At 39.6% G+C, this 25434-nt stretch overlaps 1 protein-coding gene across 1 annotated transcript in view; it reads right to left on the bottom strand.

Moving 5' to 3' along the window:
- VWA3B (von Willebrand factor A domain containing 3B) overlaps positions 1-25434 on the bottom strand; it is a 184538-nt gene that overhangs the window by 53725 nt on the left and 105379 nt on the right. Inside the window, 5 exon segments of the mRNA XM_040267618.1 lie at positions 3436-3592; positions 3675-3762; positions 5453-5569; positions 11979-12121; positions 22452-22579. Coding sequence (XP_040123552.1) covers positions 3436-3592; positions 3675-3762; positions 5453-5569; positions 11979-12121; positions 22452-22579 — 633 coding nt within the window.

Below are 25434 nucleotides of genomic sequence, written 5' to 3'. Positions count from 1 at the left end.
TAAGAATTTTCCACAGTTTGTTGTGATCCACACAGTCAAAGGCTTTAGTGTAGTCAATGAAGCAGAAGTAGATGTTTTGCTAGGATTCTCTTGCTTCTTCTATGATCCATTGGCTGTTGGCTATTTGACATCCTCTGCCTTTTCTAAATCCAGCTTGAAGATCTAGAAGTCCTCGGATGGATCACGTACTGTTGAAGCCTAGCTTGGAGAATTTTGAGCATTACTTTGCTAGCATGTGAGGTGAGCGCTCAGATTCTTTGTCATTGCCTTTCTGAACTGTAGGCACTGTTCTTAGTTTTAGAGTAGTCCAGACCAGAAGAATTCGACCAGACCACATTCTGGCTGTGTTTATAAGCAATCCCACAACATTTTGAAAATGAGAAAATGGTGCAAACTGGTGTTTATATATTTATCATTCAACACTGACTGAATTCAACAACTTCACTGTTTTTCAACTAAATCATTTCCTATACATATCCCAGAGCTTGCTGCCAGATTGGGCAAGGAGAGGTCTGACTGGATGTGAGTAATGAAAATGCAAAGGCTGTGCACATCCTGCACAGGGGCAGTGGCTTCATAGTTGTACAAATTTCTGAGTGCTAAAGCTTAAACCTCTGCTTGTATTTATTTATTTAAACAAATTGTGTTTATTTAATTTTTGGCCGCACTCCATGGCATGTGGGATCTTAGTTCCCTGACCAGGGATCAAACCGGAACCCCCTGAATTAGAAGGCAGAGTCTTTAGTCTTTGCATCACTGGGGAAGTCCCAAACCTCTGCTTTTTAAATAGAAACATTTCCAGGTTTCCATAGAGCAAACTGAAGGCAGGGCCACAAAATTAACTGGCAAAGAGGTGTGTCAATAAAATCATTCATAAACCCACGAAAATACATTACTTACAACAGGGTAGGTAACATCTCACAAACTTCAATCTAAACTTTTAGAAAATAAAAGATTATTTTTTAATGTAAACTTTATAAATGAAATTTGAATTTGTAAATTTTATGAACTTTTCTGGTATGGAATGATGTTCAAAATAGATTGTTGAGTAAAAATCAAGGCACAGAGTATCTTCAGTTCTACTTCATTTTGTAAAACAAAACAGAGAACAAAAGACAATATATGTAATGAAAAATCTTTGATCAGACAGTTATCAAATAATTCATCTGTGAGGAATTATATTCTAATGTATGGTTCTTTTCTACTTATCTGTATTTTTCAATTTTTCTACACAATGAATACATATAGTTTTTGTATTAACTGTCCTTTTAAATTTTTAATTAACTTTTCTATCAACAGTTTTCAATGCTATTATATTTGAAAGCAGCAAAATGTTATGCCCTTAGCAGCATCTCTAACATTCCTTGTTAGCTAAATGATGAGATAAACAGTCACTCACTAGGTTGCTGTAAATTTTAGATCAGACACTTTGATGAGATAAAATGCTTCTCTCAGGATCTTGTATGAGAGACTTTCCTGAGGTCCAGTGGCGAAGACTCCATACTCCCAACACAGGGGGCCTGAGCTTGCCAATTGTTGGTCAGGGAACTAGATCCCACATGCCTCAACTTAAGATCCCATATGACACAACTGACCCAGTGCAGCCAAATAAATTAATAAAAATAAATATTTTTAAAAAGAACCCAGCATGAGGGCTCCTCACATACCTGATTGAAGACCTTGCCATGGCCTGTCAGGAGTAAGTGACAGAGGTGGGTGCAAGCCCAGCCTACCTGGTCACAAGGCTATGTGCTGGACCCAGATTAGAGCAAAGCAGGAAGCTTTGATGAGATGCTGTTAAAGGTAGGATGGTGTGTGATGTAGTGGCCTTTTCAATGATGCAAAAACTATTGTTTCCACATTCTTTTTTTTTCCCAAAGCAATTGGCAATAAAGAGGTTTAAATTCCAGATTCATCAAATAGCAAAAGCAGTTTTACTCTGTATATGACTTGGTGATGAATTCATTGTTTTGAAAGAACTAAGGTTAAAGTTATCTGGTCCGCTGAAGACTGAACATGCCGGTTAGTATCTTGTAATGAAGAGTTGCCAGGGCAACCTCTCTGCTCAACACTTCATTTCCAAGGTGATATATTTGATGCTGGTCCAGGAAACATGAAAACCAGAACAGCATGTGTTCCAGAAGAAGAAACAGCCCATACATAAGTCATGAATGAAACAAATGGCTGGGACAAAACCAAACAATGCTTTACAATTCTAACCAGACAGACGTGGCTGTATACAGGACACTGGAGTAAAAGCAAATTAAAATTCTCAGTGAAGTAGGTTAAGATTTATGTTTCCTTTTCAGCTCCATTGTACTTTTTGTCTGAAACTGAAAGTGAAGTTGCTCAGTCATGTCCGACTCTTTGTGACCCCGTGAACTGTAGCCTACCAGGCTCCTCCATTCTTGGGATTCTCCAGGCAAGAATACTGGAGTGGGTTGCCATTTCCTTCTCCAGGGGAACTTCCCGACCCAGGGATCGAACCCAGGTCTCCCGCATTGCGGGCAGACACTTTAACCTCTGAGCCACCATGGAAGCTCTACTTTTCCAAAAAACTGTTAGGTCCAAATATAAAAGCTATATATCTCACCCAGAGGGTTTATATTTTTCAATCATTGTTTTCCCATTCTTTTCTTTAGTTGAGGGTCTCTTCCAGTTAGAGAAAATATTAAATAAAAGATATAAGTGTGCTTTGAGGGTGAAACTGGAATTTACTGCAGTATTATTTCCTTCGTTGTCATGATTCTTGCTCCTATCAATAATGGAATGAGGAGAGCATGTGTGTACTATGTGCTCACAGGCTTGTGGTGAGAATTTACGATGCCACAGAAGGCCCTGAGCATGAGTGCCCACGGTGGAAGGCACAGGAAAAAAAAATATGTCCTGTTTCGTTGGCTTTGCTTTCTAAAAAGAACCCTCAATACGCTTCCATTTATTTTCCTTTTTAAAAATCACTCAACGTGTTTCTCTCTCTCAGCCCAATGTTGTTCTCTTTCCCTCCCTCTTTTTGCCTTTTTCCTTTGGAGACTTTTATGATGGAAAAGATGCCACTGTATTTAGGAAGAGAAGGTAAGCAAAGGAGGATCATAATTTCCCACAAGTTCTCCCTGACCTTTGATATTGAATGATATTCTCTCATGACTCGTGAGTCTGACCTAGAGGCTTTTCAGACATTTCTACAGCTCCACACTGCCATCCATTAGCAAGGAGCTATGAACTGCCAACCAAACAAGGGCCAATTTCTCCTCAGCTTAGAAGCAAAAATGCTTAAGAGCTTCTCCCTCTACTTTTCATCATCTTTACAAATAATTTTTTCCCAATGGCTGAAATACATTTCTATTACAACTGTACAAGACATTAAATGGATTACTTTCTATGTAAGCAGGAAATGAAAAGTACATCAAGCAGGGACATATAGATAATCACTTTTACCTCATCAAAGACTTTGGAAACAACGTGCTTGTCCAGAACAGGGACGTAGGTGGAGCTATGAGGAATGGCAGCCATGGACAAAGCATCCATGATGGTGAGCTTCTTGGCCGCCAAACCGTGGATCTTGAGCCAGGTTGCTGAAGACATTTCTGCAGAACTAAGAACATGAGACTGTGACGTTTTAAGACATATCAAACAAAAACATAACCAGCCTGGCCTAGTAAAATTGAAGTACTCACTCTTGGTCATAAACTTGGCTTCCTTCTCGAGTCAATCTTTCTAATGACTTGTCCTCTGGAAACTCATTTGTCAGCAGGATGCCCATTTCTGTAGAAAAGAAAATGGAAGCTGTATAATTTCCTCACATGTGGGGTTCATAGCAAAATGCAAAAGGATCATACTCATCTCTGGGTTCAGTTGTGTCTGAGGACTAACGAATGGACTATATTTCCGAGAGCTGATCTCTCAGAGTGGGTTCTAGGCAAGATGAATTTGCAAGGGACACTAAAGGCTCATGCATGGGTAATAGGGTACTCACACTGTTTAACTAATCTACCTCACCCCATACCCACTGAGATCTCTCTCTGTGGAAGGATACTGCTGCTACTGCTGCTAAGTCACTTCAGTCGTGTCCGACTGTGTGTGACCCTATAGAGCCAGCCCACCAGGCTCCCCCATCCCTGGGATTCTCCAGGCAAGAACACTGGAGTGGGTTGCCATTTCCTTCTCCAGTGCATGAAAGTGAAAAGTGAAAGTGAAGTTGCTCAGTCGTGTCCGACCCTCAGCAACCCCATGCATTGTAGCCTACCAGGCTCCTCCATCCATGGGATTTTCCAGGCAGGTTTACTGGAGTGGGGTGCCATTGCCTTCTCCTGTGGAAGGATGAGACAGACTCACTCTCTCACACTCCAGAAAATGTATCTTCTAAATGTCAAATAAGAATGCCATGAGCCAAAAATTATTCAGAGTTGCCCTCATTAGATTCCCCCCAGACTACATGGGACAGCCTGTTCAACATTTCGGTTTTTGACAGTTTAGTCCCTGATTCCTCAGCTCTATGTGGAAAACCAAAATCCCTACTAAGTCCTATTTAGTTGTAAGTTCAAATTTTCAAACTATTATTTGGAATTTTTAATGTCTATTTTTATAGAAGCTTGGATTTACAAATGAAAAGCAATACTAGCTAATTGAATTAGTAGAAGAAGGGGTGTTTGGGAGTGAGCTAGTTAAATGCCTAAGAAATCATATCCCAGTCATCATATGATAATCCTTTTAAAGGACTGTGCACGTAATAGATTTAGGAAATATGGCAGGTTAATTAAAATTGAGGAAAAGGCACCCCACAGATCAGCACTGAAGCACACAGGGTTTGATTAAGCTATGGCTCAGTAACAGCAGGTATAAATTTGTCCCTCATGCACTTTCTCCTACTTAAGGGGTTGTGCAGATGTGTGTGTTTAGCTGGGGGCTTATTATTTATTAACCCTATGAAACATAAGGAAAAGTGCTACAGGAATTAAAATGTTAGGAAATTAAGTCTTTAAATTTACTATTTAAAAAATAATGATATTATCAATAAAAACTGAGTGGAAAAGTCAAACTTTCCTCATATTTAGTTTCTATAAGGCTGACAATATAGATCAGAGAGGGGCTCATCAGATGGTACCACCTGTGAATGAATGGAAGAGAATAAACCAACTGTGAAGTACTAGGTTTTCAAATTCAAAACATGGAGTTGGCAGCCAGCACCACCGCTAGTGCCAGTGGTTACATGAGCCAAGGGTGTATTAAACAACCAGGGAAGGATAAATGCAAGTCTGGCCCTAAGGAAGTCCAGCTCACTAAAGCAAGACAACCTGGCTTACAAGGGAGTCCTTCGAAAAGGTATAAACCTAGACTCACTTAAAAATGATTTGTATCCCCTCAAAGTCTCTCTCCTCAGCTCTTTTAGGAGAAGACGCACTGGGGAGGGGAGACCAGCTTGGGCTTCCTGATGTATAGACCTTCAATAGCTTACCCCTGTCACTTGGCATGTTCCAGCTGCTAGAACTGGAAAGCCTGTCCCTCCTCTCACTGCAGGCTGAGCTCTTGAGGGTGGTCAGCTGGCTTCTGAGCAGGCTGGTTTTGGTTGGTTCTGTGGGTGTCACAGGGAGAAGGGTTAAAGGAATTTGGGATGGAAGGAGGTGCTTCAGGAGATGCAGCTATGTCCTTGGAGCCTTTAAAAAGAAAGAAGGTTTAGTCTCTCAACCCTCAGAGGGACAGTGCTGCCACCAAGTAGATGCTGTGTAATGGTGGATTCTACTGATCTGAGTTCAAGCTCTGCCCCTCCCGGATAGAGATCTGCTTCTGAGTTCCTTCAGCTTGTTGGCAGAAATTATTTCCTTGTGGTTGGAGGACTTAGGTCCCATTTCCTTGCTGGCTGTTATGTAGGGGTCTCAGCTTCTTAATCACACCCATTCCTATTCATGGACCCCTCCATCTTCAAGCCAGCAATGGCACACTGATTCCCCTCTTGCCCCAAATCTGACTTCCTCTTCTGCCACCAGCTGGTAAAAGCTCCCACATTCAGGGGCTCATGTGAGTACACGGGGCTCTCCTAGGAACCCTGACTGAGGGTCACATAACATAATCAGGGGAGTGATGCCCATTACCTTCACAGGGTGCATGGTTTAGAGTGGGACCTCTTTGTAGGTCATTTTAGAAGCTCTGCCCACCACAGCTGCTGTCTACACTTTTCTTTGTATTCTTTTCTACCCTCGGTTGGGCCCTTTCAAATAGCAAGTAGACACTTAGTAAATAATGACATTGAATCTGTGTGCTTTAGATGGAGCAGGGTTCCCCAATCTTTGGGATCTAATGCATAATGATCTGAGGTGGAGCTGATGTAATAATAATAGACATAAAGTGCACAAGAAATGAAATGCATTTGAATCATCCCAAAACCATCCCCGCTCCCCCAACCCCAGTCCGTGGAAAAATGGGTTTCCATGAAACTGGTCACTGGTGCCAAAAAGGTTGGGATTACTGCTTCAGAGGATAATGCATTTGCACCAAGACATTTGATTACTTTTCCCATGGGATCACAGAAACCACACTAATTGTAATTGTTGTCTGTACTTTGTGATCTGGAGGCCTTTATGTAGTACCAAAGCTTTATGTAGTATTGGTAAACGAAATGTGTCCTGTTTTCAACAAGAAAGGACTTATCCTTTCTTACAAGAAATTAGAGTGAAAAATAGCTAATAATCTGCATTGGCTTTCACACAGAAAGATAACCCCAGTAGTTTCCATGTGTTGGGTTAGGAGTGTGCTATGTGATAGTCACTGTTTTTCTAGGCAACAAATAGGGTAATTCCTGTCTCCACTGCCTCTGTAACAAGGAATTTGGAAGGATAAATTTTCTAGGGAGCTGTGTCTGTGAGCAAAAGAGATAAATGATCCACATAGGAGAGGTGAACTCCTGTTCCTCACTATACCAGCAGGCCATCTTGATCAAAATTGCTGGGTAGAAACAACAGATGTGTCCAAACGAAAATGAAATTTAGCTCCCAAAGTTTCCAGACATGAAAACTCTACTATTCCCAAATGGCAAATAATGAGTGAAGACATGTTTATCTGGCAGTGGATTCAAGTATTTAACTACTCCCCCAGCTCTGTATAGTCTAACACCACATTTCATCACTATTCTAAATTAAAAATTGAATCAGAAAAAAACTTGGCACAGGGCTGCCTAACAATAGCAACAATCCCAAATCTAAGTGAAATGGTGCAAGTGACAAAAGGCCATTAAAACATTTAGGATGAGTAGCAGGTAGCATTTCTAGCAAAAGTCAGGTTCACTGGAATGACCAGGCAGGAATGGCAAAAGGGATGCTGCCACACAAGTGGCCAGAATGGGAATCCTCTTTGTCCCCGTGGGCTTAAGACAGAGAGACTAGGGCAAATGGACAGATCATGAAAGAGGGACCAAGCTACAGCAAATACTTCTTTGGTCTCTATGGGCATAAGGCTCTCCTCCTCTGCCCAGAGACATGGGGAGATAAAAGAGACAGTGTGTGTATGGCAGAGGAAGCCATCACAGCCTCCCTCACTGAGAGACATACAGCCTCCCGGCCTGGGGAGACTCCTCTGGTCCCTCAGGAAGCCCCATAAAGGACCAGTGGGGTCCACAATAACACCAGGTAACCAAGCACCAAAGTGACACCACAAAGGCTGTGAGGATGAAATGCCCATTAGAACCCACAAGAGCAGGCCAAAGCGAGACTTACATGCCAACTTCAAACAGGACAACTGCTATCTAAAATAAAAGATATGAATAGCAGCCAGGGTCCCTAACATAAAAGAACATTCAGGAAACTATAAAAAAAATCCTCCATCATATCAGGAATCAAGAAAGTCACACTTTGAAGGAGAAAAATCAATCAAAGGATGTTAATACCATGATGAATCAGAAGCTGGAATTCTCTGACAAGGATCTCAAAGAAACTGTCAGAAAAATGGTTCAGCCATTAATTATAAAATTCCCTTGACACAAATAGAAAAATCTCAGCAAAGAAACAGAAGTTATAAAAATTTCTAAGTGGAAATTGTAGAACTGAAAAATAACAAATGAAAAACATTTTGGGTGAACTCAGTAGCAGACTGAAAATAGCAGAGGGTAGTATCAGAGAACTTTGGGAACAGAATAATAGAATTCAGCCTATTTTAACAATAGAGAGAAAATACAACAAGAAAAGATAAACAGAGCCTCAGGGGTCTATAGGATAATAGTAAAATATCCAACATTCATATCATCAGAGTCCTAAGACACAGAGGAAAAAAGTGGGACTGAGAGACTATTTGAAGAAGTAATAGATGAAAGTGCCCCCAATTTGGTGAAAGATACAACATACAAACCAAGAAGCTGTGCAACCCCAAACAGAATAAACCCAAGGAAATCCATGCCAAGATGCATTATAGTTAAACATTTGAAAATTAGAGACAAAGAAAAAATTTAAAAAGCATGCCAGAGAGAAAGGAACCAGTACCTAGAGGGAAGCAGCAGTTTGAATCAGTCTGAGCAAATTTCACATTTAAAGTGTAGGCAGCCTGAGGAAGAGGCACTATGTTTTCAGCTACAGACAGGAAAGAACAATCAGCTTCAAATTCTGAACAAGGCAAAAATGTCCTTCAGGAATGAGGAGAAAGTAAAAAACATTCCTAGACAAAGAAAAAAATTATTGTGGCCAGCAGACTTTCCCTTGAAGACTAAACACAGGAAGTTCTTCAAACAGAAAGTAAATGAGAAAAGAAGGAATTTTGGAGAATCAGGAAGGAAGAAAGAACACAAGAGAAAAATATGGTAAATACAATAGATTATCTGTTCTTCATGAGATTTATATTTGATGATTTAAACAAAAGTTACAGCATCACCTGATACTCAAGTCAATGACATTGAAAACTAGGGACAGCAAAGAAACCTAAACTGAAGGAAGATCTCCACACTCACAAAAAAGTGGTAAAATGTTGATACCAGAAGAGTGTTGTAAGTCACATTTATAGGCTGTTATACTCAGAGAAACCATTACAAAAACCATGCAAAGAGTTACACTCAAAAGCACTGGAAATAAACACTGAGGCCAAATGGGAGATGTTCTAAACATATGAGGCTGCTTCAACATTTGAAAGCAATCAATGTAATCCACCATATCAATAGACTAAAGAAGAAAAATCATATGATACATGATCTCTCATTTGATGGGGCTTCCCTTGTGGCTCAGCTGGTAAAGAATACTCCTGCAATGCTGGAGATCCGGTTCAATTCCTGGGTTGGGGAGATCCCCTGGAGAAGGGAAAGGCTACCCACTCCAGTATTCTGGCCTGGAGAATTCCATGGACTGTACAGTCCATGGGGTTGCAAAGAGTCGGACCCAACTGAGCGACTTTCACTGTTTCCTGTTCCCTGGTGCCTCAGTGGTAAAGAACCTGCCTGCTAATGCAGGAGATGCCTGGGTGGGGAAGATGCCCTGGAGAAGGAAATGGCAATCCACTTCAGTATTCTTGCCGCAGAAATCCCATGGACGGAGGAGCCTGGTGGGTCACAGTCCATAGGATCAAAAAGAGTTGGACACAACTTAGCGACTAAGCAACAACATATCATTTGACATACATATAGCATTTGACAAAATCCAGTACCAATTCATGACAGAAACTCTCAGAAAACTGGGAATGAGGGGAACTTCCTCAACTTAACAAAGAGTATGTACGAAAAACCTACAGCTAAAATCATATTTACTGGTGAAAGATTGAATATTTTTCCCCTTTAAGACCAGGATAAAGGCAAGGATGCTCACTCTCATCACCCTTATTAAATATACTACTGGAAATTCTAGCTTTTGCAACAAGGCAAGAAAAAGAGATAAAGCCAGAAAGATTGGAAAAGAAGATAAAACCATCCCAATCTGCAGATAAAATATTGTATATGTGAAAATAGTAAAAAACCCACAAAATCAAAAAACCTCCTAGACCCACTAAGTGAGTTCTGTAAGGTTGTCCATTTTGTGGGATCACCACACAAAATGGATCACATATTGCTACACTAATAATAAACATATGATAAGCTATATTAAAAAACCAATACCATTTGTAATTGTTCCAAATACAGTAAGTCCCCTAAATATGAACAAGTTCTGTTCTGAGAGCCTGGAAGTGGAACAGCCATTTTGTGACCATGAGAGTGAACTCTCAAAATTCACCAATAAAAAACAAACGATCCTTATAGACTATGCACAAAGCCCATGTGTGCAGACATTTAATTGAGGAGGATGTAAGGATTGCAGATGAGCACGTAAAAAGATATTCCATATTACTAGTCATTAGGGAAATGCAAGTAAAAATCACCATGAGATGTTACATGCCTATCAGAACAGTTAAAAAGTGTGTGTGTGTGTGTGTGTGTGTGTTCAGTCGTGTTCAACTCTTTGCAACCCCATGGACTGTAGCCTGCCAGGCTCCTATGTCCATGGAATTTTCCAGACAAGAACACAGGAGTGGATTGCCATTTCCTCCTCCAGGGGATCTTCCCAACCCAAGGATTGAACCCACATCTCCTGCATTGGCAGGCGGATTCTTTAGTGACTGAGCCACCAGGGAAGCCCTTCAAAATAAAAAATATTTATGACAATCTATACCAAGTTTGCTGAGCACCGAAGAATTGATGCTTTTGAACTGTGGTGTTGGAGAAGACTCTTGAGAGTCCCTTGGACTGCAAGGAGATCCAACCAGTCCATTCTAAAGGAGATCAGTCCTGGGTGGTCTTTGGAAGGAATGACGCTAAAGCTGAAACTCCAGTACTTTGGCCATGAGAATAGCTGACTCATTGGAAAAGACTCTGATGCTGGGAGGGATTGGAGGCAGGAGGAGAAGGGGACGACAGAGGATGAGATGGCTGGATGGCATTACTGACTTGATGGACACGAGTTTGAGTGAACTCTGGGGGTTGGTGATAGACAGGGAGGCCTGGTGTGTTGCGATTCATGGGGTCGCAAAGAGTCGGACACGACTGAGTGACTGAACTGAACTGAACTGATACCAAGTTCCGGCAAGAATGTAGAGAAACTGAATCACTCATTGATTACTGTGATAATATGAAATGGCACAGCCACTCCAGAAAATAGTCTGGCAGTTTCTTATAAAACTAAACATTCAATACTATATGAATCAACAGCTGCACTCCTGGGCTTTATTTTAAAGAAATGAAAAATTATGTTCACACAAAACAGGTACAAAAATGTTTAGAACTGCTTTATTCGTAATAGCGCCAAACTAGAAACAACTCAGATGTCCGTCAATAGATGAATGGTTAAACCAACTCTGGAGCATCCATATCACATGCTACTACTCTGTAATGAAGAGGACTGAAGTGTTGATACCTATAAAAAATTTGGATGAGTCCGGGGCAAAATATGTTGAGTGAAACAAGCCAAAACCCAAAGGTTATGAGTTGTATGATTCCAATTACAAAATGCTTTTGAGATGACAACATTTTAGAAATGGAGAACTTAGTAGTTCCCACTAGTTGGGAAAGGGTGTTGGAGGGAAATGAGTGTTGTTATAAAACAGCAAGGTCAGGGATCTTTGTGGTAATGGAAATGTTCTGTATCTTGACTGTAGGGAGGGGGGGATATGAAACCACACGTGATAAAATCAGAGAAGTACACACACACACACACGAACACATGTAAAACTGGGGCAATCTGACTAAGATTGTGGATTGCATCAATGTCAATATCCTGGTTGCAAAACTGGACTTTTTTTTCCCCAACATGTGACCATTGCGGGTAGCTGGGTGAAGAGCAGGTATACAGGATCTCTCTGTATGATTTATCACAACTGCATGGGAATGTACAATTACTTCAATAATAACTTCAGTTTAACAAACACAAGTTTAGGCTTCTTTTAAAATGTTATGAAGCTTTAGCTTTATTCCTCCTTTATTCCTGTTAATACATTCTTGCACTGAAGGAAAACTAGTTATGAGATTCAAACATTTTGTTTACAGATACCTGCGTGGAGCACTTTCTTTCTCTGAATCTTTTGACTTGATGGGTCCTCTGGTATTTTTGGTATTTGTGATGATTTGACATCAGCATGAGGTTTTGCACATTTTTCTGGGGTTGAAACCATGGAACAAATCTCCTTTTGATGCCTGTTTTAGATTAAAAAGTAGACAAAGATGATGAAAGAAAAAATTGGGGAACTTCCTGTGTTCAGTCTTTAAGGGTAGGTCTGCTAGCTACAATTAATTTTTGTCTAGGAATGTTTTTATTTTCTCTTTGTTCTGATGGGCATTTATTAAATGCTTAATTTGCTAATAGGAAGACAGTGAATTTCGATGAAGAAATCCTGACTAGTACATATTTTCAACTTCTTTCCATTTTGCTATCACAAATCCGCCTGCAATGCGGGAGACCTCGGTTCAATCCCTGGGTTGGGAAGATCCCCTGGAGAAGGGAGAGGCTACCCACTCCAATATTCTGGCCTGGAGAATTCCACAGACTGTATAGTCCATGGGGTCACAAAGAGTTGGACACAACTGATCAACTTTCACTTGAGGTTAATAATCCAGCCTTTAAAAGAGATTCTATTTTGTGGATATTCATTTAGAATCAGAGAAGGAAATGGCAAGTCACTCTAGTATTCTTGCCCAGAGAATCCCAAGGACAGAGGAATCTGGTAGGCTATAGTCCATGGGGTCACAAAGAGTCTGACACAACTGAGCAACTTTCACTTTTTCTTTCACTTCTAAGTAAAAAGATATACTCCTGACGGGACATTTCTTGTTTGTCATTTTTAAATTGAAATATAGTTAATTTACAGTGTTGTGTTAGTTTCAAGAGCACAAAGTGATTCAGTTATATATATATATACATCATATATATATTATACATATATATGTTATATATACATTATACATATATACACATACACATATATATACATTTTTCAGATTCTTTTCCATTATAGGTTATTAAAAAATATTGAGTGTGCTATACAGTAGGTCCTTGTTGTTTACAATAGGGAAGCCCAGAATAAAATTATTCTGTTTTATATATAATGGTGTATATCTGTTAAAACTCCTCCCACTGTTAATCCCAAATTCCCCCCATTCCCTACTATCTCCTTTGGTAACCATAAATTTGTTTTCCATTCCTGATAGAGTATTTCTATGCTGTGATACATGAATGCTATGATGCCTGAATATCTGTACAATGTAAAATCATGTAAGATTTGACACATTTACTGAATGCTGGGGTGGTTTTGATTTTAGACATATTATTAATAGCATATAGCATGGGAAAGACCTGAAAAATCATCTATCTCAAATCCTACGACCACATCATCTTAACAAGGAAGAAACTGAGACCCACAGCAATCAACAGGTGTGGAGAGAAGTTAAGGATTCACCAAGGTCACACAGAGTAAAGTCCAGCCCTTGAGCCTCCTGCTGCTGCTGCTAAGTTGCTTCAGTTGCGTCCGACTCTGTGTGACCCCATAGACGGCAGCCCACCAGGCTCCTTTGTCCCTGGGATTCTCCAGGCAAGAATACTGGAGTGGGTTGCCATTTCCTTCTTCACAGCATGCATGCATGCTAAGTCGCTTCAGTCATGACCCGGAGTCAAATCTTCACAACAGCACACTCCTACTCTGCTCTGTCACCTTCGTGTGTTGTGGTGGGGGTGCGGGATGTCCACATTGGGTGCAGGTGAGACATCCTTAAGGATCACACTGGATTTGAGAACCTGCATATAAGGATGAGTATGTGAGGCTTCCTTGGCAGTCCAGTGGTTAAGACTCTGTACTTCCACTGCACAGGTTTGATCCCCAGTTGGGGAACTCAGATCCCATATGTAATGCCATTTGGTATGACCAAAAAAAATCAAAATTTAAAAAAGGATGAGTTTGTGGCTTCTGTAAGCCAATCATTAATTTCTTAGATTATGAGTTCCCTTTGCTTAAACAAAAATCCTAACATAATCATACTATGTGATTTTTTTTTTTTAGTTTTAAATCTTTAAAATTTATTTGCAATCTTATTTTTTATTATTATTATTATTTTTAATTTTACTTTACAATTCTGTATTGGTTTTGCCATACATTGATATGAATCCACCATGGGTGTACATGCATTCCCAAACATGAACCCCCCTCCCATCCCCCTCCCCACAACATCTGTGAGAGTTCTTTTAAAACATCACATATCTGTGTCTTTTATGCAGGACAGCAAAAAAGACACAGATATGTGATGTTTTAAAAGAACTCTCACAGAGGCGGTCCTAAGATGGCGGAGGAATAGGATGGGGAGAACTTTCTTCCCCACAAATTCATCAAAAGAATATTTAAACACTGAGTAAATTCCACAAAACAACTTCTGAATGCCGGCAGAGGACATCAGGCACCCAGAAAAGCAGCCCATTGTCTTCGAAAGGAGGTAGGAAAAAATATAAAAGACAAAAAAGGAGACAAAAGAGGTAGGGAAGGAGCTTAGTCCCAGGAAGGGAGTCTTAAAAAGAGAAGTTTCCAAACACCAGAAAACACTCTCACTGCCAAGTCTGTGGCGAGCCTTGGAAGCACAGAGGGCAACATAACAGGGAGGAAAAATAAATAAATAATTAAAAGCCACAGATTATAAGCCCAACGGTAACTCCTCCAGCAGAGCAGCAGCGCAGACGCCTGCACCTGCCACTAGCAAGCGGGGGCTGGGCAGGGAGGCGCAGGCTGCTGCTTAGAGTAAGGATCTGGCCTGAATGTCCCGAGGGCAATCTGAGCAAACTAACTTGGGTTAGCAAACCAGACTGTGGGATAACCACCATGAGAAAAGCCAGCCCTAACCTAAGACACCGCCAGGCCCGCGCACAGAACAAAGGACTGAACAGAGATAGCTGGCTGCAGACAATCCCCCTCTGGTGACAGGCAGCCAGAGCTGGAAGGGGACAATCGCAGCCCCAGAGAGACATTATCTACAAAACTGTAAGCAGGCTTCTTTGCTAACTAAGACTTCTTGGGGTTCTGGACAGTCAACATCCGCCTGAGAAGGTGCGCCGGTTGTACACCCAGAAAACTGAGCGGCAGGGACGGGGGAGGCGATAAGTTGCAGCAACCGTGTTCGCCAAACACCTCGTCACCTGAGCTGCTCGGACCTGGGAAGGGCACAAAACACAGGCCCAACCGAGTCTGGGCCTCTGAGGACTACCCCAGTGCCTGAACCTGAGCGGCTTAGACCTGGGAGGTGCATGCAGCCCAGGGCCGGCCTTGGACGATTCCTGGTGGAGCAACCTAGAGCCTGAGCAGTGTGGGGAGGGAGGGTACACGCGCCATGAGCAGGGGCAGGCCCAGTGTGGCTGAGGCACTGCGAACACATGCCAGCATTATTTGTTTGCAGCGTCCCTCCCTCCCCACAGCAAGACTGAACAAGTGAGCCTAAAAAAAGTGTCCACCACCGCTCCCTTTGTGTCAGGGTAGAAATCAGACTCTGAAGAGACCAGCAAACAGAAGAAGCTAAAACAGAGGGAACGGCCTTGGAAGTGACAGGTGCAATAGATTAAAAGCCTGTCGTTAGTAGCAACTACATAGGAAGGGGCCTATAGAACTTGAGAAATATAAGCTGGGCCAAGGAACTATCTGAAAATAAACTGACCCCACAGTACCCACAACACCAGAGAAAGTCCTAGATATATTTTTACTATTTTTATGATCATTCTTTTTTTTTTAATTAAAAAAAATTTAAGTCCTCTATTACTCCTTTAATTTTCACTTTTATAACCTATTATTACTTTGCAAAAAAAAGACCCTATTTTTTTTTTTTTTGGTTTCATAGTGGACTTTATTGGGAAAAGAGACCCTATTTTTTAAAAGCAAACTTCATATATATATATATTTTATAATTTTTGTGACTTTTTTTCCTCTTTTTTTCTTTTCTTTAATATTGTATTTTTGAAATTCCAAACTCTACCCTAGATTTTTAATCTTTGCTCTTTGGTATTTGTTATCAATTTTGTACCTTTAAGAACCCAATCTTCAGTACCCATTTTTACTTGGGAGCGAGATTACTGGCTTGACTGTTCTCCCCCCGCTTTGGACTCTCCTTAGGGCTTCCCTGGTGGCTCAGAGGGTAAAGTGTCTGCCTATAATGCAGGAGACGTGGGTTCAATCCCTGGGTTAGGAAGATCCCCTGGAGAAGGGAATGGCAACCCACTCCAGTACTCTTGCCTGGAAAATCCCATGGACTGAGAAGTCTGGTAGGCTACAGTCCATGGGGTCGCAAAGAATCAGACATGACTGAGCAACTTCACTTCACATCACTTTTCTCCACCAGGTCGCCTGTGTCTCCTCCCTACCCCCTCTCTTCTCTACCCAACTCTGTGAATTTCTGTGTGTTCCAGATGGTGGAGAACACTTAGGGAACTAACTACTGGCTGGCTCTGTCTCTCTCCTTTTGATTCCCCCCTTTTATCTTCCTGGCCACCTCTGTCTCCTTCCTCCCTCTTCTCGTCTCTGTATAACTCCATGAACATCTCTGAGCGGTCCAGTTGTGGAGTGCACATAAGGTAGTGATTACTGGCTAGCTTGCTTTCTCCTCTTTTGATTCCACCTCATCTCATTCCGGTCACCTCTAACTCCCTCCTCCCTCTTCTCTTCTCCATGTAACTCTGTGAACCTCTCTGGGTGTCCCTCACTGCGGAGAAACTTTTCATCTTTAACCTAGATGTTTTATCAATGGTGCTGTATAGAAGGAGAAGTCTTGAGACTACTGTAAAAATAAGACTGAAAACCAGAAGCAGGAGGCTTAAGTCCAAACCCTGAGAACACCAGAGAACTCCAGGGAACATTAATTGATAGGAGCTCATCAAATGCCTCCATACCTACACTGAAACCAAGCACCACCCAAGGGCCAACAAGTTCCAGAGCAAGACATACCATGCAAATTCCCCAGCAACACAGGAACACAGCTCTGAGCTTCAATATACAGGCTACCCAAAGCTACTCCAAAACCACTGACATCTCATAACTCATTACTGGACACTTCATTGCACTCCAGAGAGAAGAAATCCAGCTCCACCCACCAGAACACTGACACAAGCTTCCCTAACCAAGAAACCTTGACAAGCCACCTGTACAACCCCACCCAAAGCGAGGAAACTGCACTATAAAGAGAACTCCACAAACTGCCAGAATACAGAAAGGCCACCCCAAACTCAGCAATATAAATGAGATGAAGAGACAGAGGAATACCCAGCAGGTAAAGGAACAGGATAAATGCCCACCAAACCAAACAAAAGAGGAAGAGATAGGGAATCTACCTGATAAAGAATTCCGAATAATGATAGTGAAAATGATCCAAAATCTTGAAATCAAAATGGAATCACAGACAAGGATTGAGAAGATGCAAGAAACGTTTAACAAGGACCTAGAAGAAATAAAAAAGAGTCAATATATAATGAATAATGCAATAAATGAGATCAAAAACACTCTGGAGGCAACAAATAGTAGAATAACAGAGGCACAAAATAGGATTAGTGAATTAGAAGATAGAATGGTAAAAATAAATGAATCAGAGAGGAGAAAAGAAAAACGAATTAAAAGAAATGAGGACAATCTCAGAGACCTCCAGGGCAGTGTTAAATGCCCCAACATTCGAATCATAGGAGTCCCAGAAGAAGAAGACAAAAAGAAAGACATGAGAAAATACTTGAGGAGATAATAGTTGAAAACTTCCCTAAAATGGGGAAGGAAATAATCACCCAAGTCCGAGAAACCCAGAGAGTCCCAAACAGGATAATCCCAAGACAAAACTCCCCAAGAGACATATTAATCAAATTAACAAAGATCAAACACAAAGAACAAATATTAAAAGCAGCAAGGGAAAAACAACAAGTAACACTCAAGGGGATTCCCATAAGGATAACAGCTGATCTGTCAGTATAAACTCTTCAGGTCAGGAGGGAACAGCACAGAACATACTTAAAGTGATGAAAGAAAATAACCTACAGCCCAGATTACTGTACCCAGCAAGGATCTCATTCAGATATGAAGGAGAAATCAAAAGCTTTACAGAGAAGCAAAGGCTGAGAGAATTCAGCACCACCAAACCAGCTCTCCAGCAAATGCTAAAGGATCTTTTCTAGACAGGAAATGCAAAAAGGGTGTATAAACTCGAACCCAAAACAATAAAGTAAATGGCAACAGGATCATACTTATCAATAATTACCTTAAACATAAATGGGTTGAATGCCCCAACCAAAAGACAAAGACTGGCTGAATGGATACAAAAACAAAGCCCCTATATATGTTGTCTACAAGAGACTCACCTCAAAACAGGGGACACATACAGACTGAAAGTGAAGGGTTGGAAAAAGATATTCCATGCAAATAGAGACCAAAAGAAAGCAGGAGTGGCAATACTCATATCCGATAAAATAGACTTTAAAACAAAGGCTGTGAAAAGAGACAAAGAAGGCCACTACATAATGATCAAAGGATCAATCCAAGAAGAAGATATAACAATTATAAATATATATGCACCCAACATAGGAGCACCGCAATATGTAAGACAAATGCTAACAAGTATGAAAGGGGAAATTAACAATAACACAATAATAGTGGGAGACTTTAATACCCCACTCACATCTATGGATAGATCAACTAAACAGAAAATTAACAAGGAAACACACACTTTAAATGATACAATAGACCAGTTAGACCTAATTGATATCTATAGGACATTTCACCCCAAAACAATGAATTTCACCTTTTTCTCAAGCACACACGGAACCTTCTCCAAGATAGATCACATCCTGGGCCATAAATCTAGCCTTGGTAAATTCAAAAAAACTGAAATCATTCCAAGCATCTTTTCTGACCATAATGCACTAAGATTAGATCTCAATTACAGGAGAAAAACTATTTAAAATTCCAACATATGGAGGCTGAACAACATACTGCTGAATAACCAACAAATCATAGAAGAAATCAAAAAAGAAATCAAAATATGCACAGAAATGAATGAAAATGAAAACACAACAACCCCAAACCTGTGGGACACTGTAAAAGCAATGTTAAGGGGAAAGTTCATAGCAATACAGGCATACCTCAAGAAACAAGAAAAAAGTCAAATAAATAACCTAACTCTACACCTAAAGCAACTAGAAAAGGAAGAAATGAAGAATCCCAGGGTTAGTAGAAGGAAAGAAATCTTAAAAATTAGGGCAGAAATAAATGCAAAAGAAACAAAAGAGACCATAGCAAAAATCAACAAAGCCAAAAGCTGGTTCTTTGAAAGGATAAATAAAATTGACAAACCATTAGCCAGACTCATCAAGAAGCAAAGAGAGAAAAATAAAATCAATAAAATTAGAAATGAAAATGGAGAGATCACAACAGACAACACAGAAATACAAAGGATCATAAGAGACTACTATCAGCAATTATATGCCAATAAAATGGACAACCTGGAAGAAATGGACAAATTCTTAGAAAATTACAAACTTTCCAAAACTGAACCAGGAAGAAATAGAAAATCTTAACAGACCCATTACAAGCACAGAAACTGAAACTGTAATCATAAATCTTCCAGCAAACAAAAGCCCAGGTCCAGACAGCTTCACAGCTGAATTCTACCAAAAATTTAGAGAAGAGCTACACCTATCCTACTCAAACTCTTGCAGAAAATTGCAGAAGAAGGTAAACTTCCAAACTCATTCTATGAGAGCACCATCACCCTAATACCAAAACCTGACAAAGATGCCACACAAAAAGAAAACTACAGGCCAATATCACTGATGAACATAGATGCAAAAATCCTTAACAAAGTTCTAGCAATCAGAATCCAACAACACATTAAAAAGATTATACACCATGATGAAGTGGGCTTTATCCCAGGGATGCAAGGATTCTTCAATATCTGCAAATCAATTGATATAATACACCACATTAACGAATTGAAAAATAAAAGCCATATGATTATCTCAATAGATGCAGAGAAAGCCTTTGACAAAATTAAACATCCATTTATGATAAAAACTCTCCAGAAAGCAGGAACAGAAGGAACATACCTCAACATAATAAAAGCTGTATGTGACAAACCCACAGCAAACATTATCCTCAATGGTGAAAAACTGAAAGCATTTCCCCTAAGGTCAGGAACAAGACAAGGGTGCCCACTTTCACCACTACTATTCAACATAGTTTGGGAAGTTTTGGCCACAGCAATCAGAGCAGAAAAAGAAATAAAAGGAATCCAAACTGGAAAAGAAGAAGTAAAACTCTCACTGTTTGCAGATGACATGATCCTCTACATAGAAAACCCTAAAGACTCCACCAGAAAATTACTAGAGCTAATCAATGAATATAGTAAAGTTGCAGGATAGAAAATCAACACACAGAAATCCCTTGCATTCCTATACACTAATAATGAGAAAACAGAAAGAGAAATTAAGGAAATAATTCCATTCACCATTGCAATGAAAAGAATAAAATACTTAGGAATATATCTACCTAAAGAAATTAAAGACCTAAATACAGAAAACTATAAAACACTGGTGAAAGAAATCAAAGAGGATACTAATAGATGGAGAAATATACCATGTTCATGAATCGGAAGAATCAATATAGTGAAAATGAGTATACTACCCAAAGCAATCTATAGATTCAACGCAATCCCTATCAAGCTACCAATGGTATTTTTCACAGAGCTAGAACAAATAATTTCACAATTTGTATGGAAATACAAAAAACCTCGAATAGCCAAAGCAATCTTGAGAAAGAAGAATGGAACTAGAGGAATCAACCTGCCTGACTTCAGGCTATACTACAAAGCCATAGTCATCAAGACAGTATGGTACCGGCACAAAGACAGAAATATAGATCAATGGAACAAAATAGAAAGACCAGAGATAAATCCACACACCTATGGACACCTTATCTTTGACAAAGGAGGCAAGAATATACAATGGAGAAAAGACAATCTCTTTAACAACTGGTGCTGGGAAAACTGGTTAACCACTTGTAAAAGAATGAAACTAGAACATTTTCTAACACCATACACAAAAATAAACTCAAAATGGATTAAAGATCGAAACGTAAGACCAGAAACTATAAAACTCCTAGAGGAGAACATAGGCAAAACACTCTCTGACATACATCACAGCAGGATCCTCTATGACCCACCTCCCAGAATACTGGAAATAAAAGCAAAAATAAACAAATGGGACCTAATTAAACTTAAAAACTTCTGCACAACAAAGGAAACTATAAGCAAGGTGAAAAGACAGTCTTCAGAATGGGAGAAAATAATAGCAAATGAAGCAATTGACAAACAATTAATCTCAAAAATATACAAGCAACTTCTGGAGCTCAATTCCAGAAAAATAAACAACTCAATCAAAAAATGGGCCAAAGAACTAAATAGACATTTCTCCAAAGAAGACATACAGATGGCTAACAAACACATGAAAAGAAGCTCAACATCACTCATTATCAGAGAAATGCAAATCAAAACCACAATGAAATACCATTTCACACCAGTTAGAATGGCTGTGATCCAAAAGTCTAAAAGCAATAAATGCTGGAGAGGGTGTGGAGAAAAGGGAACCCTCTTAAACTGTTGGTGGGAATGACAACTAGTACAGCCACTATGAAGAACAGTGTGGAGATTCCTTAAAAAACTGGAAATAGAACTGCCTTATGACCCAGCAATCCCACTGCTGGGCATACACACTGAGGAAACCAGAATTGAAGGAGAAACGTGTACCCCAATGTTCATCGCAGCACTGTTTATAATAGCCAGGACATGGAAGCAACCTAGATGTCCATCAGCAGATGAATGGATAAGAAAGCTGTGGTACATATACACAAAGGAGTATTACTCAGCCATTAAAAAGAATACATTTGAATCAGTTCTAATGAGGTGGATGAAACTGGAGCCTATTATCCAGAGTGAAGTAAGCCAGAAAGAAAAACACCAATACAGTATACTAATGCTTATATATGGAATTTAGAAAGATGGTAAGGATAACCCTGTATGTGAGACAGCAAAAGAGACACAGATGTATAGAACAGTCTTTTGGACTCCGTGGGAGATGGAGAGGGTGGGATGATTTGGGAGAATGGCATTGAAACATGTATAATATCATATATGAAATGAACTGCCAGTCCAGGTTCGATGCATGATACTGGATGCTTGGGGCTGGTGCACTGAGATGATCCAGAGGGATGGTATGGGGAGGGAGGATGGAGGGGGGTTAAGGTTGGGGAACAAGTGTTTACCTGTGGTGGATTCATGTTGATGTATGGCAAAACCAATACAATATTGTATAGTAATTAACCTCCAATTAAAATAAATAAATTTATATTTAAAATTTTTTTTAAGTAAAATAAATAAATAAATGAAAGAACTCTCACAAAGCACTGTAGAAAGAAGTGGTAAAGAGATCCAGCAGAGCACCCAAGAGGACCTCTGTGATGGGCTTTGTTATGCTCACTTGTCTCCATCTTTTTCTGCATTGTACCACCAGTCCATGACCAATGACTCTGAGTAAAGGTCTTGCACCTTCTCTAGATCATTGCGTCCTTGCTCCATTTCCTTAATTAAAAGAGTCAGATCTTCATTCTACCAAAATAAGTAAACACATTGCAAGATTATATGAAAGTTCAGATTCCAAACATTTCTAACAAAAAAAACAAACTGTATCAGGAAAAGAAGAATCTAAAGAATTTCATGTAGTTCTTATTTATTTTTTAGACAGCCTAATTGAGGTGTGGCAGAAAATGAAGAGGAACTAAAGAGCCTTTTGATGAGAGTGAAACAGAAGAGTGAAAAAGCTGGCTTAAAATTCAACATTCAGAAAACTAACATCATGGCATCCGCTGCCATCATTCATGGCAAACTGAGAAAAAAGTGGAAGCAGTGACAAATTTTCTTTTTTTGGGTTCCAAAATCATTGTGGACAGTGACTACAGTCATAAAATTAAAAGACACTTGCTCCTTGGAAGGAAAGCTATGACAAACCTAGACAGTGTATTAAAAAGCAGAGACATCACTGCTGACAAAAGTCCATATAGTCAAAGCTATGGTTTTTCCAGTAGTCATGTACAGATAGCTGAAGAATCAATGCTTTTGAAGTGTGGTGCTGGAGAAGACTCTTTAGAGTCCCTTGGACTACAAGGAGATCAAACCAATCAATCTTAAGGGAAATCAACCCTGAATATTCACTGGAAGCAGAGAAGGCAATGGCACTCCACTCCAGTACTCTTGCCTGGAAAATCCCATGGATGGAGGAGCCTGGTAGGCTGCAGTCCATGGCAGCTCGAAGAGTCAGACACGACTGAGCAACTTCACTTTCACTTTTCACTTTAATGCATTGGAGAAGGAAATGGCAACCCACTCCAGTGTTCTTGCCTGGGGAATCCCAGGGACAGGGGAGCCTGGTGAGCTGCCGTCTATGGGGTCGCACAGAGTTGGACACGACTGAAGCGACTTAGCACCAGCAGCAGCATTCATTGGAAGGACTGATTCCTGAAGCTGAAGCTCCAATACTTTAGCCACCTGATGAGAAGGACTGACTTTGGAAAAGACCCTGATACTGGGAAAGACTGAAGGCAAGAGGAGAAGGGGCAACAGAGGATAAGATGGTTGGATGGCATCACCGACTCAATGGACATGAGTTTGAGCAAACTCCAGGAGATAGTGAAGAACAGGGAAGCCTGGTGTGCTGCAGTCCATGGGGTTGCATGACTTAGCAACTGAACAACAACAAACTGAATGTATGTAAAATGTACCATTTGAATAGTTTTGACATTCACACTTGTGAAATCATCTCTGCAATAAAGATAATGATTATATCCATTACCCTCTGTAAAGTTTGTTTGTATCCCGCTGTAGATCTGCCCTCCCTCTTAGCCCCTCTTCAAAAAACAAGCAACTATTCATCTACTTGCTGTCACTATCAGTTTCAATTTTCTGGAATTTTACTTGTCTATTTTTTCAGCAGGTCTATATTTGTTTTCAGCAAAATACCCATGAAGTTTACTATTTTAACCATTTTTAAAGTGTGTACACCTCAGTAGCATTAAGAACATCTACGATATTGTGCAACCATCACTATTATCTAGTTCAAGAACTTTTTAAATCACCCAAACGGAAACCCATACTTATTTTAAATTAATTTTTATTAGAGTATAGTTGCTTTATGGGATTTTATTTAAATGGAATCATACAGTATATCATCTTTTTGTGTCTAGTTTACTTTTATAGTTATTTTGAGATTCACCCATGATATAGCATGAATCAATAGTACATTCATTTCTAGGGCTGAGCAGTATTCTATTTTATACCAAATCCAAAATTTAGTCACCTGTAGATGGACATTTGAGTTTCCAGGTTTGAGCTATGATAAATACTAAAGCTATTGTGCACAAGTCTTCATATGAACATCTGCTTTCATTTCTCTTGGGTCAGTGAATAAGATCACATGGGTGGTGATGTTGAACTTTTCAAGAAATGACCAAACTGTTTTCCAAAATGATTGCACTAGTTTACATTCCCATTCGTAATATATGAGAGTTCTAGTTCCTCCATATCCTTGTAAAAACTTGATAAGGTCAGTTGCCTTAATTTTAGCCATTTTAATAGCTGTGTAATGGTATTTCTTTATGGTTAATTTGTGTTTCCCTAATGATTAATGATATTAAGCATTTTTTCATGATCTTGTTTGAAATGCATATATCTTCTTTGGTAGGGTGTCTGTCCAAATCTTTTGCCCATTTTTTGTTTCCTTGAGTTTTGAGAAATCTTAATATATTCTGGATACAAGACAATGAATACAATTTGAAAACATTTTCTCCCAGTCTACAACTTGTCTTTTAGTTATCTTAGCATTGTTTTTTAAAGAGAAATTTTTAATTTTGATTAAATCAAATTTATTGAGTTGCTTTATATGGACTATGTTTTTGATATCCTAATAAAAATTTTTTTGGTCTAAGTGTCTCAAAGGGTTTTTCATATGTTCTCTACTAGGAGGGGAAAAAACCTAGGTTTTACATTTCGGTCCATGTATCATTTTGAGTTAATTTTTTATTACAGTGTGATGTATGGAGCAAGGTATGTCTATTTTATCCAACTGTTCCAACATTTGTTGGAGGAAAAAAAATACACTTTCTCCACTGAATTGCCTTTGGATCTCTGTTGAAAATCAGTTATCCACATATGTGATAGTCTATTTCTGGTTTTGCTCTTTTGTTCTGTTGATCTATAAATCTGTCTTTACACTAATACCACCCTGTCTTGATGACTATAGCTTTATACATCTTGAGATCAAGTAGTATTAGTCTTTCAACTTTGATTTTCTTTTTCAAAGCATTTTGGCTATTTGAAATCTTCTGAATTTCCATGGAATTAGTTTGTCAACTTTTACTAAAAAACCTGCTGAAATTTTGATTAGGAATGTGTTAAGTCTATTTTTTTCC

Source organism: Oryx dammah, unplaced genomic scaffold, assembly GCF_014754425.2.
Source record: "Oryx dammah isolate SB20612 unplaced genomic scaffold, SCBI_Odam_1.1 HiC_scaffold_25, whole genome shotgun sequence".
NCBI lineage: Eukaryota > Metazoa > Chordata > Mammalia > Artiodactyla > Bovidae > Oryx > Oryx dammah.
This window is presented reverse-complemented; position numbering and strand designations above follow the sequence as displayed.